The sequence below is a fragment of the Lathamus discolor genome, chromosome 3 (assembly GCF_037157495.1).
Source record: "Lathamus discolor isolate bLatDis1 chromosome 3, bLatDis1.hap1, whole genome shotgun sequence".
In the NCBI taxonomy this organism is placed as follows: Eukaryota; Metazoa; Chordata; class Aves; order Psittaciformes; family Psittacidae; genus Lathamus; species Lathamus discolor.
The window spans coordinates 116,383,471-116,397,301 of record NC_088886.1 but is presented as its reverse complement, the minus strand read 5'-3'; the positions used below and the strand labels follow the sequence as shown (position 1 = coordinate 116,397,301).

Sequence of the window (13,831 nt, the reverse complement as noted above, 5' to 3'; positions counted from 1 at the left end):
CCAGAAGGATATGGAATTGATCAGAGAATGATTAAAAAGAATTGCATTATGGATCCATAGTATCTTACTACTGAAAGAATGCAGTGAAAATGCAGGAGTTACTCACTGATGGGTATAAGCTTAAATGGACAAAGTAAGAATTCACAACAGAGCAACTTAACTAAACTTCAATTTATGCACTTCAGGAAGAATAAACAGCAAGTTATAAAGGAATAGAAGTATCTCCAACTCTGTTTGAGGCCTAGTTTGGGTCTGTTTTCCTTGGAGATTTAAATAAAGCCTTAAATTATCTGTAAATGTCAGTTCAACTTCTCCTTAGTGAGATTCTGTGAATGTCACTATCAGCATTACTTACCATCTTTGAGGATTGTTTCTCGCTCTGTGCCATCAATTTTCTGTCGTCCAATTAGGAAACTGGTAGTATCGGCAAAGTAAATGTAACTGGTTTCGGCATGGAAGTCAAGAGCACGAGGATTGACCAAGTCTTCTATAGGGATCATGTATTCATCAGACACTTTGGTATTCAGGTCCATTCCCCGTATTATTCCTGGACGTCCCTTCCCATAAAAAAGAAACAATTCATTCTTTGGTCCTGCAAAAGAAAGATTACAAACATAAACAACTGAGGCTGCCTAATCTTTTTGCAGTGCATAATGTCACTGTTTAATTAACCAGCACAATTAGTCGGGAGCAGGAGTATTATTCAATACCAAAACTTTAACTTTCATTTATTTTATTTCATTTCTGCCCTGAATTTGGAGACGGCTGAGGTTCTTAATGCCTTCTTTGCCTCCGTCTTCACTGGCAAAGGCTCTGACCACACCAACCAAGTCTTGGAAGGCAGACGCAGGGACTGTGAGAATGAGGACCTTGGTCCCACTGTAGGAGAGGATCTGGTTCGAGACCATCTTAAAAACCTGAACATGCACGAGTCCATGGGACCTGACGAAATTCATCCACGGGTCCTGAAGGAGCTGACGAATGAAGTTGCTAAGCCACTGTCCTTCATACTTGAAAAATCATGGCAGTCAGGTGAAGTTCCCAACAACTGGAAAAAGGGTAATATAACTCCCATTTTCAAGAAGGGGAAAATGGAAGACCCGGGGAATTATAGACCAGTCAGTCTCACCTCTGTGCTTGGCAAAATCTTGGAGCACATTCTCCTGGATGGCATGCTAAGGCACATGGAAAACAACAAGGTGTTTGGTGACAGCCAGCATGGCTTCACTAAGGGGAAATCCTGCTTGACCAATTTGGTGGCCTTCTATGATGGGGCTATAGAACTGATGCACAGGGGTAGAGCAGTTAACACCATCTATCTGGACTTGTGCAAAGCGTTTGACACTGTTCAGCATGATATCCTTGTGTCTAAATTGAGGATATGTCAGTTTGATAGATGGACCACTTGGTGGATAAAGAACTGGCTGGATGGCCGCACGCAAATAATTCTGGTCAATGGCTCAGTGTCCAGCTGGAGACCAGTAAAGAGTGGTGTCCCTCAGGGATCAGTATTGGGACCGGTCTCATTTAACATCTTTGTCGGTGACATGGACAGTGGGATTGAGTACTCCCTCAGCAAGTTTGCGAATGACACCAATCTGTGTGGTTCAGTTGATATGCTGGAGGGAAGGAACACCATCCAGGGGGACCTTGACATGCTTGTGAGGTGGGCTGATGCCAACCTTATAAAGTTTAACCATGACAAGTGTGAGGTCCTACACCTGGGTTGGAGCAATCCCAGGCACAGCTACAGGTTGGGCAAAGAAGAGATTCAGAGCAGCCCTGTGGAGAAGGACTTGGGTGTGTTGGTCAGTGAGAAACTTAACATGAGCCGGCTTCAGCATGCGCTCGCAGCCCAGAAAGCCAACCATATCCTGGGCTGCATCAAAAGGAACGTGACCAGCAGGTCGAAGGAGGTGATCCTGCCCCTCTACTCTGCTCTTGTGAGACCTCACTTGGAGTATTGTGTGCAGTTCTGGTGTCCTCAACATATAAAGGACATGGAACTGTTGGAACAAGTCCAGAGGAGGGCCACGAGGATGATCAGGGGACTGGAGCACCTCCCGTAGCAGCCTTCCAGTATCTGAAGGGGTCCGATAAGGATGCTGGGGAGGGACCCTTCATTAGGGACTATAGTGATAGGACAAGGGGTAACGGGTTAAAACTGTTTAGATTGGGGAAGTTTAGATTGGATATAAGGAGGAAGTTCTTTACTGTGCTGGTGGTGATGCACTGGAATGGGCTGCCCAAGGACGTTGTGAATCCCTGGCAGTGTTCAAGGCCTTGGGTGACATGGTTTAGTGGGAGGTGTCCCTGCCCATGGCAGGGGGGTTGGAACTAGATGATCTTAAGGTCTTTTCCAACCCTAACTATTCTATGATTCTATGATGTATTCCCAAGGTATCTACACTAAAAAAATCTATCTGTTACCTTAATTAAAATGCACATTACTTCAGTGAGCTGCATATATCTAATTATATTTTTTCTGTAAAAGTTCAACTGAAAAGCAATTCTAGGTCATAGAATAACTTTGCATCTGCTGTAAAATGGACATATACAGCTTTGTAGATTTTTAATTTTACAATTCATTAAGATCTATCCGGGTAATGTACACCATGACTGAAGTAATCATTATATCTAACAAGATCATAAACTCCAGCAAACACAAAATACTGTTTCTTTTTTCACCTAAAGTTTCTCAGAAACAAACAAGACAAAAGATTACAGTAAATGGCTTTCAAATGGGAAGGAATACTACAAATCAATACATGCTGTTCTTTCATAAAGAGAGATGAAACATGGATACCAGTATTTCCTATCTCTCAGGAGATTTTTACTATTTAGTTATGTAGGTTAATTACAAATAATTGAAGCTTAGTAAATTTCTTTCCTTAGAGGTACTTAGAAATATCCTTAGATGCTTAATACTATCAATATACCTATTAAAAATCTCCAAAATATATACTTCTTTTTTAATTGTTTGGGGTTTTTTGTTGGAATTGTTAGTGAAAACCATATGAGGTTTGAGATCAATTATCTATCTACCATCTATCCATCAAAGTTATCTAATTGCATGCCTTTCATCTGAACTAGATCAATGCAATTTGATCAAGAAACCAGACAGAAGTAGCTGCTCCCCATGACTTTCAGGACTGTCCTTTTGGTTGTAGGTGATTGTGTATACTTAACATTAGGTATAACTATAGTTACACAATTCAGACTTGCTATCACAAAGCATTATGAGAAAAGCCTTGCTTGACTCATTCCCATGAATGGTCAGCCTCTGAGTTACAAGTTGATTGTATGAGTAAATATTGGATGTGACAAACTATTTAGAAGCTTTTCAGTACCTATATGCTGTGAGAATGCATAGTATATATAAAGAAAGACTAAGACTGACTAACATAAAACTTAACGATAATTTTTAGAATTCTTTAAACAGCATTCCAGGTTTAATTTGTCACTTCTATGAACTAAGCCAAATCAAATCATTTTGAGGGAATGAAGGGATATATGAACAAGGTGTTAGGTACACATTTTACTAAAAGCAGCCTGTGTGATTTCTACTGTTATTGATAAACATGTTAAATAAAACCCAGAGCTATACCCGGGAATATTTGTGGCTGGCAGAGTATTTGAGTTAAATAACATACTTTTGCATGACCTGCCATCGCTCCCCAAGATGAAGCCAGTCCTGCAGCGACAAGTTCGTGCCTTGTAGTTGCTGCTGAGCAGACAGATGTGCGAACATCCTCCCGGCATTCCATATGGGTCCACTTCGCATGCATGGCTTCTGACTATGGTGAGTGAGAAACAGCACGATTCATATCCATTTAAAGCAAGATAATTATATGCATCAGCATGTAGAAAGTTGAGACGGCAAAAAAGGGAATTTGTGTCACAATAAATCTTTCCTTAGAATGTGGCTATAAAGTTTCTTGCAGCTATATGTTTGTTAAAGATGATACCCAAACCAGACAAGTGATCCAAAGGGCCGTATTGTGGTTCTCAGGCTATACCTATCGTTGTGTGTCATCACCCTTTTTGAATAAGTTTCTGCACAGTATTTATCAGGAAGCACTCCCCTGGGGTAGCTGACACTTTCCCACTTTTTTATTTATTGCTTTGGTTCATTTATTAGGTTGGTTGTTTTTTTTGACAACAGAGTGAATCCCATGCCAATGCAGTTTGCTATTTATTCAACTCATTAGATAGCAACTTTCTGGGGCAAATACCTGGGCAAAAACTAAAGAATTGAACAAACCTTGTAGTGTTTTTCCACATGTGTATAGATAGGATATAAATCCAGCAGAAGAAGCCAAATAATTCCTTTTTCTGGATTTCATATTTTCCAATTAAAGGTTCTAAATTAGCAGATAATATATCAAATCCATTTTTAAAACATTTTAAGGTAAATCCTATGAAAAAACAAAATCTACCTCGCTATATTTACCCAACTGGCTTACAATAGGGCAACAGTGGCAACAGTATTTTAGCTCAAAAAATGTTTGTATCTTCTTTCTCCTTTACCTCAAGCTTCTTAATTGTTAAAAAAAAAAAAAATCAAGTGGTTTAAGATCGATATTGTTCAAGGCATACAGAAACTCTACTAAGCTGAGACAGCCTTTACAGCAAATCCTGACAAGCAACAAACATGCCTGTTCAAAACAAAAGAAGTAGCAGAGTGAACAAAGGGCAAGAGGAACAGAGTAATCACAGGATGTAATAAAAGATTACACTGTGCTCATGCGTGTCCTCTACTCAACCTCTCTGACTCCCACAGGGGTACAAGAGGGGGGCCTATAGCAAGGGAAGAGTCTTTGCAGCCTCCTCTAGATACTGACATCTGCAAATCAATGCCCTCAGCTAGAGGATGAAATTTAGTTTGCTCACTCTACGCAAATTTAGAGTTTGTTCCCACTTCATAAATGGCTCTAACAGCAGTCAGTCTGTTTAATAACAACAGAATTGATGCATTAGCTTTTCTGGCTAAGTAGTCAAAAAAAGAAATCTCATAAAGAGAAAAAAGAATCTCATAAAATATCTCTGTAAACATTTTAGATCTTGCTATCTTTGCACAAAGTTCCCACAAATCACACTGCTGTTTCAAATGTAGAGAGTTTGCATCAGAGCCATGATTAGAGCCATAGGACTTATGTACAGGACTATGGACCTCAGAAAGTGCTTTTTCCAAAAATTCTGAGATTACAGGAAGTTTTTCATTCTAGACGAAAATGAAGATTTTTTTCTACAAAAGGCAAAGATGATATTTATACAATCCAAGGAAAACTTATCAGTAATTTCCTATTTTACCAGTTGCTGTGCTGGCAGTTAGGCGGGTTAGCTGCCTGTGACTCTGCTTTTTTGGCAGCCCTGAAGACGGGGGCTCACTCGAGGTTTCTAGTCTGTCTGAAAAGCGGCCCAGAGAAACCAGGAATCTCTGAGGTCTGAGACTCAAGTGTATGGACTGTATTGGACATCTAACAATTCTGAAGGTGTGAAATTCTGAAAGCGGTAAGTGTGTGGAGCCAGAAAACTTGCAGACCAGGGCTCTCTGGCGGTTCTCCAAGATGAATGCTCAGGGAGCCAAGCTTAGACATTCAAGAAAACTAGCAGTAAGCACAAGGAAAACTGGGCAGATGAAGAAGCAACAGTTTTGTCACAGTGACAGATTTTCACTGCATATTCTGATATGTTTTTCTAGAAGAACCTTTTTAACACATCCACCTACCACCTGTGTTAATTTTTTCTAAGAATGAAAGTTGATCTTACCTGCTGTTTGAGATCTTTTCTGGTACACATGGATCTCTTTAGCATTGTCAAGTCTGGCAAGAGACTGAATATCGGTGCCATTATATCTGTTTATTCGCAAAATACTGAGGTTATCTGAATCAACCGTATATAAATAGTTTTCAAATACTGCTAAACCACAGAGATGCCTAATCTGGAAAAGAAACAAAAAAACCCAACATCATTATTTTAGCTGCCTGTGTTAGGTTTATCTATGATTTGTAAAACATTAAACATTACTGTGAATTGTACAAAAGGATTTCTGAATATGTCAATAAATATTTGTAAATAATAAACACAAGTTATGCTATAAGTGTAGTTCAGATTCTTGTAGTCTGTAGCTTGTAATTAGAAAAGCTTTGTACAGGAAAGGCAGAAAATTCAAAATATTTAACAATCCAAATTAATTTATCCTCTAAATTTCCCAGTTTCTCTCTCGTTTAAATTAAAATGTTCTGCATATGTTATGTACAACTTATTTTAGTCTTAACTAATATTAATTAAACAATTATTACAAAGATTAATTAACTTTTACTAGCTAGCATTAACTAATAAATACAGTGAATATCAATATTGAAAAGTGTTCATGGGATGAATTGGTGTATTTTTTATAATGTTATAATCATAGTAAGGAAAATAGGGCAATATACACCCACCAGATATTTTCTTAAGTCAATAAATGAATAAATAAACAACTTCCCTTAGCTATGCTTGCGTTCTTTTTGTGTCAGTGTCTCTGAATTTGGTTGTGTCCGCACAGTACTGCTTGTTTCTCAAAAAGTGAATTCTAAAGTTGTGATAATCCATGATGTGTCTGGGTACATTAAAAATTACCTAACCACACAATCACAGCTCAAACATGAGGTGTTCAATAATCTAGTGGTTGTGCTTGATTTACAGATTTAGGAAATGTAAAATATTTCATTGGCAGTTTTGAAAGCTGAACAAATTTGTTGGCAGATGTTCGGATATTCATGGACTGAATATCTTATTAGTTTAATCAATAAATTGCTCACCACAAAGCATTTCCTTATCTCATTTGTCACAAATTCAGACATGCGTCACCAAAACCAACCAAGCAACCAATCAACCAAACACCCCCCCCACCTCCGCGCCCCGTTCTCCATCAAATATTTCAGTCTTTTCTGGAAATTACCCCCCAACTGGCCAAATCTTGCCACTGTATTCAGCCTTTTCCCAGAAAAATAATAATTAAAAAAAAAAATCAATGGAAGTGTTTGATTAAGACCCAATAGAAATTTGATCCAATTACAGTAAGATGGAAAAGAAAACAGCCTTGAAAATAATGATGTATCTCTACATGGTATTATGTACATGATGGTCTGATATATCTGCAATTTGGTATCTATACCCAATTGTTGCATTAATCCTTTCTGCCCTATTTCATTTTGCACTCAGTTTAAATCTTTAACTCCCAAGGGAGCTTTTCTATATTTACACTATGAAAACTGTATGTGTCTCTTTTTATAATTATTTTTATGACTTAATTATTTGTATTTAATTTATGCATTTGTTTGCTTTTATATTTCCTGAAGCTTGCCAGCTGTCTTATGCATGAACAGAAATGTTGCTTGCTACAAAGAATAGTTGTTTGAAAGCCTATCAACCTAAAAAGCCCGTATCATTTGGAAAGCATGTCCTTTGATATGCTGGTACTTATGAAATATCTTTTAATCCCTAAGATTTCTTGAGAATAGTTTTCTGGTTTGCTATTCCCTTAGACTAATGAGAAGTAACTTGGAGTTGCAGTCATTCTAAATCCTGACAAACACAGACACAGAACCTCGTGAAATTACCTATTTTTCATCTGAGTGGAAAGACAACCAATACGCTTCTCTTTTTGCAGTAACAATGACTAACTGAGAGGCCAGACTTTTTAACACCATTCATTCATATTGAAAAAACAGGCACCCTTCTCATTTCTTAGCTAGAGAAGAACATCATAAATAATAAACTCTTTTGCATCGAAGTTCAAGAAAGAAGGAACAAGCATCTCTCCTATGACACCACTACAACCCAGTTACAAGCCTGTAAAAGCATTTGTTAGTTGCTTCTGAAAAGGCTTTAAAAATTGGCAGTAATTTGGCAAAAAGTAGGAAGGTGTTTGCTCTTTAGCCAGGTGACCTAGACTATTTTTTGTCATATCTTCTGCCTATTTTAAAATGTCACTTATGCTAATCAGTTGTCTCTTACTAAACAGTGATTACCTGGAAGCAAAGCAAAGAATGACAGCAGAACAGGTGAAGTGTTTATTCTGTCTGCACATTTTTACACACTCTGTTTAACGTCACGCAGAAACAGATGCAAACACGGTACCCACAAAAGATCTGGCAGTTCAGGCAGCAACAAGAAATAGTTTGGTTTTTGCTAATTTTCCCTCTTTTTACATAATCTCCACAACTGCCAGGGAACCCTTCCTTTCCCTCCATTTTACCTCGCTCTCCAAGCTGAAGCAACAATAACAGATTGATATTCTCCAGCTCAAAGACTCAGTCTCTGCATTTGTATTTATGATGCCAGACATCTGGATCAACTGGGAAAAGCATCACTGACATCAACAAAATATGATTTAAAGGAATCTAGATGAGTCTGAATGGCTGAATAGCTCTGGCTATTCTGTTTCTTTCACATTCTTGTGCCTGTTAGTCTCTCCTTCCCGAACTGGCAAGGACATCTTTGTGTCATTAATAATTTATCCCCTAGTATCTTTCTATCACCCCATATTTTCCCTCCTTAAGTCTTTTACAATAGGGAGTGTAACTTACATGGTGTATAGTTAATGAGACACTGAATGGAAGCTTGTCCATAGGTTGCGAAATGGGCTGAATTGCAAATATAACAAAACATGCAGATGAATCTTTTAACTTCTAACACATTTGAACTAAAAAGAGACAAAAATCTGAAATCACCGTAACTGTTAGCATTATGTATGTTCATATATTTATGGCATTACTTTTAACTAATGCTCAAAGAAATACCTACTTGTCTGCTTTTAATTATCGTATGTCTCTTTCTCCCTTGATAGTCAACAACTTCCACACTATCCAGATATATGTCAACCCAGTACACATATTTATTGATGAGGTCTAGTGCAAGAGCAGTTGGCTGTTCAATTTTAGAGTCTACTATCCACGTCCTGTTCATTCCGTCCATGTCACATCTCTCAACCTTGGCAGTATTCCCGTAGTCTGTAAAGAAAAGCTTTCTGTTGAAAGAAAATAAGACGTTGTAAGTTTTAAAGGGTGTGAGCAGAGTGCAAAGCTCCTTGTGGCTCTGTACAAAGTAAGTTTCTGTTCTTCATCGTGTCAGAGGTTTATCCACCAAAAACCCATATAGCCCATATTGATCATCATATAATTACAAAAAGAAAAAAAAAATCATATTGTCTAACAAATGCACAATTACACAGAATTTTCTTTCAAATGACACATACAGAAGTTCTAAATGCATTTGCTTACACTACAGATGCACCATATACTAGTTGCCTTTTAAATGGATGGTATTCTTATGCAGAGACTACATTACAATTGTAAATATCTCTTTAACCATTGCCTATAAAAACAGCAACATAGTTATAAGCAACAAAGTTTGGGAAGACCACAAGGGACTTACATGGGCTGGAGAACAATTCATTGTATATAAGATATAACAAACAGTGATCCAAACTGTCAGGTTTTGAAAATACATTTCTAAAGAAGATGCTTTAGTCTGTAGTGCATTTGTATCCTGCCTTGGAAGGATGTTCAGGTTTTAATATGTTTCTGCAAATCCAATGAGTCATTCCATCATGAATAATGGGAAACTATCAAAGATTTAAAATTGCTACAAAAGCTTCCTAACCCGATACTAGATTAGCAGTCACTGGGTTTAGTACACACAAATCAATTTTGATTAACCTGACAATATTTTAACAATATCACCTATTTGCAAGACTAAATTACACTTGAAAGATGGCAACCACTTTGTCATGACTTCAACATGCAACAAAGAGTAATCTGATTTGACTGTTACTATCAGAATGAATGTTACTAAAACGACTTTGAGAATCAGGATTTCATTTTCCAAATGAATTTAGTTATCTCCAAGTTATTACCACTAATGAGAGTAACACTGGATCAACAGATAATAAATCCTGAGTTATCCTTATGTTAAAAAGTAGTAACTTACTTACAGCCTTGTAATCTCTCACAGAAATTCAGCATTACAGGTTGTTTTAGGCTGGAAAGAAGACCTGTTTGCTAAATAGCCAAATAAGACCCATGAGATCCTTTATTATGATCATCTTCTGATAGACAAGATTACATTTTAAAAGTAGTTAAAGTGTTTCATGTGCAAAATATGGGGATTTTTTTAAAAAAGCACTAAAAGTATTAAAGGTAGTGGAATTACCTACCGTATATTTACAGCACCTGTCAAATGCCAAAATGAATTGATCACAGAATCATAAAACAGGGCTTGAGGAGAATTTGAAAGGTCATGTATTCCATCACCAGGCCATAAGGCAGAAAAAACTTTACCTATAACATTCCTGAGGGGTAACTCCATTCCTGACAGGGTTTTCTATTTATCAGAATAATTCTGAATTCCTATCTTGCTCTTCATTGTAATTCTGTATACCAGCTGTACTTTAAGAACATTTTAAAAAACACATACTTAACATTCAGGTCCATAGAAATCAAAATGTGCATACTACAGAATACATGCAAAGGAAAAATTATGTCTGCAAGGCATATATTTAACTTGGAGCAAAAACTAAGTACTGTGTGTATACAGGTGTATATACACATGTATATATGTAGGTAGCTCATCAGTAATAACAAGGCCAACACCTATTACATTTAAACTAAGTTGTTAAAACGTTACATGTACTCTAGTCTATAATCTGTCCTGGGGATTTGATTTAGGTTACCTAATGGAACTTTGTGTCTCAAGATTCAATAATTCAAACAAAGCTCGTTTTGCAATCATAGAACCAAATGGGTTTGCTGCGATCAGGCACATGCGCACACACACGCATGTTTGCATATAAATTCCTATACAGATACATAGCAACTACAAAGGCCTGGAGCTTGACTTCAGACTGAGACTTTACTTGACTGCTTAGTGCACAGCATTCTTATACAAGACTTAACATTTGTACGTGGTATCACAAAACAGGCTAAAATACAAGACAGAGATAATAATTATTTGCTTTTTACAAGTATATTCTCTTTTCAGATTAGATAAGAAATAAAATATTTGACAATAACAAATAGATAAAGAGTATCTAATTTAGGATGCTTCTCCAGCTTTCAGGGATGGGGCCTCATTTCTGCTTTCTAAATATCTGTTTTATATTAACATCATCTGTGCTAAAGAAGGTAGCGTAATATTATTTTCATTTTAAAAATCATTACTTTTCTGGAGACCAGAAATATTTATCTTTTAATGTAAAGGAAAAAGACTGAGCAAGAAAGTAGTTGCCTCACTGATGCTGTAGGATCAAAGCGTTCTGAAAATTAAATTAAGAAAATGAAATGCTTTACCATGTAATCTCGAAATGCAATTCTCTATTTAAAGACTGGTGCAGAATTTTTAAAATGTGGAATTGCATTTGTACATATGAAGCTGACCTGCAATTACACTGTACTTCTTTTGCCTTGGGTGTTCTCAAGGAAACACTGTAGCATTATTTATATCAGCTCAAGACTAATTTTTCTGCTCACAAACAGTTCTGGATTTGCCTATCCATTTTGAGCAGAGGGCGGTGAAATCTTTTATCAATTCACAGAGCAATTTCAAGCAGGAATACTAACCACATGCATTTATTTCTTTGTACAGCCCAAGCACTGTACATTAGTGCTGACCTTGAGGAACCAGCTCTGACAGGGACAGGGGGAGAGCTGGGTTTGTTACAGCCTTTTTTTCCTGAGACTGCAAGTGAGGATGCTAATTGAGGTTGCTATGAAACAGTACAGATTTTGGCACTAAATTGAAATGTTAATTTTCAATTAATTGAAAATTGGTAATTTTCTTCCTAGTAGCTGGTGCAGTGCTGTGTTTTGGCTTTAGTCTGAGAACAATGCTGATAAGACACCAATGTTTCAATTGTTGCTAAGTAGCACTTATCATGATCAAGGACTTTTAAGTCTCTCATGTCCTGCCAGTGAGGAGGGGAATGGGAAGCCGGGAAGAAGCAGAGACAGGACACCTGACCCAAACTAACCAAAGGGGTATTCCATACCACAGCACGTCATGCCCAGTATATAAACTGGGGAGAGTTACCCAGAAGGGACTGATAGCTGTTTGGGTCAGGCTGAGAGTTGATCAGCGGGTGGTGAGGAATTGTACTGTGCATCACTTGCGTTTCTTGTGTTTGATTCCTTTCCTTCTTTTTGTTGTCTCCCTTTTCATTATATTATTTTATATTATATTTTTTATTTGAATTATTAAACTGTTCTTAACCTACAAGTTTTACCTTTTTGCTGATTCTCCTCACATTCCCACTGAGGAAGGAGGTGAGCAAGAAGCTGCATGGTACTTAGTTGCTGTATGGGGTTAAAATATGACAGAAAGCTGTAAGATTTCTTCATGCATAGAAATTCTGAATATCCCTAACTCTGTGAAACTGTACAAACCTGATGTTCTGCCCATTGTGAATCAAGAACAAAAAGGCCCATCTTCTTCAACAAGTCCAGGTGCTTTGCAGACATTCTGTACAAGGCTTTTTCAAACTTCTTAAACTCATAAAAGTGCTTAGTTGTTTTGACCCAATGTTCTATCCAGATGTTCTTCCAGGATGTTTTCATTGTTGTTCCAACAGTTAGGAATCTAAATCTAATAACTAATGATGATATCTTCAAGGCTAAATTGATTTCTACTGATTTCTGCAGCTCACTTATGTGGTTGAAACAGTTCTTTTCACCTGTCTTGCCCTCCAAATGTATTTCTAGATAGCAATGAAATCCTTTCACTCTCTACCCAGCAGCTAGAGATAATCAGAGAAAGTCAGTCTTTCTCATCTCCTAAGACAGGCTCTTCATGCTGGTCTTCTGTGCAGGTATCCCAATTTCAGGTCATATAATCAAACAAGCATGGTCAGCACTGAGGCACTGTTCCAGACAGTTCACCAGTGTCTGTGCAATTGCACTGTAAGTTTCCTGCATCAGCTGGAGATTCAGCCATTACTGGGTGAAATTCACTATTTTCAGACCTCTATTACATTGCTGATTTACAGTCATCCTTTCACGAGCTACTACATATATCCTCCTCCTTCTGCTGATTTCCAAGGGTTTAGCTGACTTTCTGCAGTCCATGAAATACAACCTGTTTCATAATTTAGCAACTTAGTCTTAAGAAATTATGGTTGGAATATTTCCAACAAGAGTTTGGCTTCAACTAGGAAAACAGGGAATATTCCCTCCACATATGACCAATGAAATCCCTATATAACATTTTAAATACCCTCACTGACAAACCCACTGACTACAAATAGCCATCAAGTCATATTAGCAAATGAAACTAATTCCAGAGGAGGAGAATGCCATCACAAGATAAAAGTGAACTTGCAAGTCCCCGGTCTCGTACCAGTGGTCACAGATTCATCTTTCCCTCACTATCAGGCACTGAAAACATGTTAAGTAGGACCCCAAAAGTCCTGCTGTTCTTCTGACAAGCATCTGTCCTTGACAGAAACTTTCTTTCAGACCTGAATATCTACTGTCTTAGTCACATGCCTCCCTTATCGCCATTGATTTTGTCCAGCAACTTCTCTCTTGTCACTTGCTTTTGTTTTCCAAGATTTCAATCATCTCATTCGTAATCCACCTATTTAGTTAGTCAAGAAACAAATATATTTTCCTTGTAAAGCTTTTTAGGCATTTGGATGACTGAAAGCTCTTAATTTCTAATGCATCTAAGATGTCAAATACTGTATATACCACAATCAGATGTTTGGGGCAAAATTTCACCATTCTGCAACTCTTTGGCAAAAAATGCCACCACCCATGTATGGAACAATATTGCTAAGTTACCATTAAGT

At 37.5% G+C, this 13,831-nt stretch overlaps 1 protein-coding gene across 1 annotated transcript in view; it reads right to left on the bottom strand.

The window, feature by feature from the left end:
• LRP1B (LDL receptor related protein 1B) overlaps positions 1–13,831 on the bottom strand; it is a 585,099-nt gene that overhangs the window by 294,930 nt on the left and 276,338 nt on the right. Inside the window, exons 7-10 of the mRNA XM_065670655.1 lie at positions 8,794–9,016; positions 5,773–5,944; positions 3,654–3,797; positions 356–592 (exon numbers count right to left, since the gene is read on the bottom strand). Of these exons, the coding sequence (XP_065526727.1) occupies positions 356–592; positions 3,654–3,797; positions 5,773–5,944; positions 8,794–9,016 (776 nt within the window). The remainder of the gene's footprint in view (positions 1–355; positions 593–3,653; positions 3,798–5,772; positions 5,945–8,793; positions 9,017–13,831) is intronic.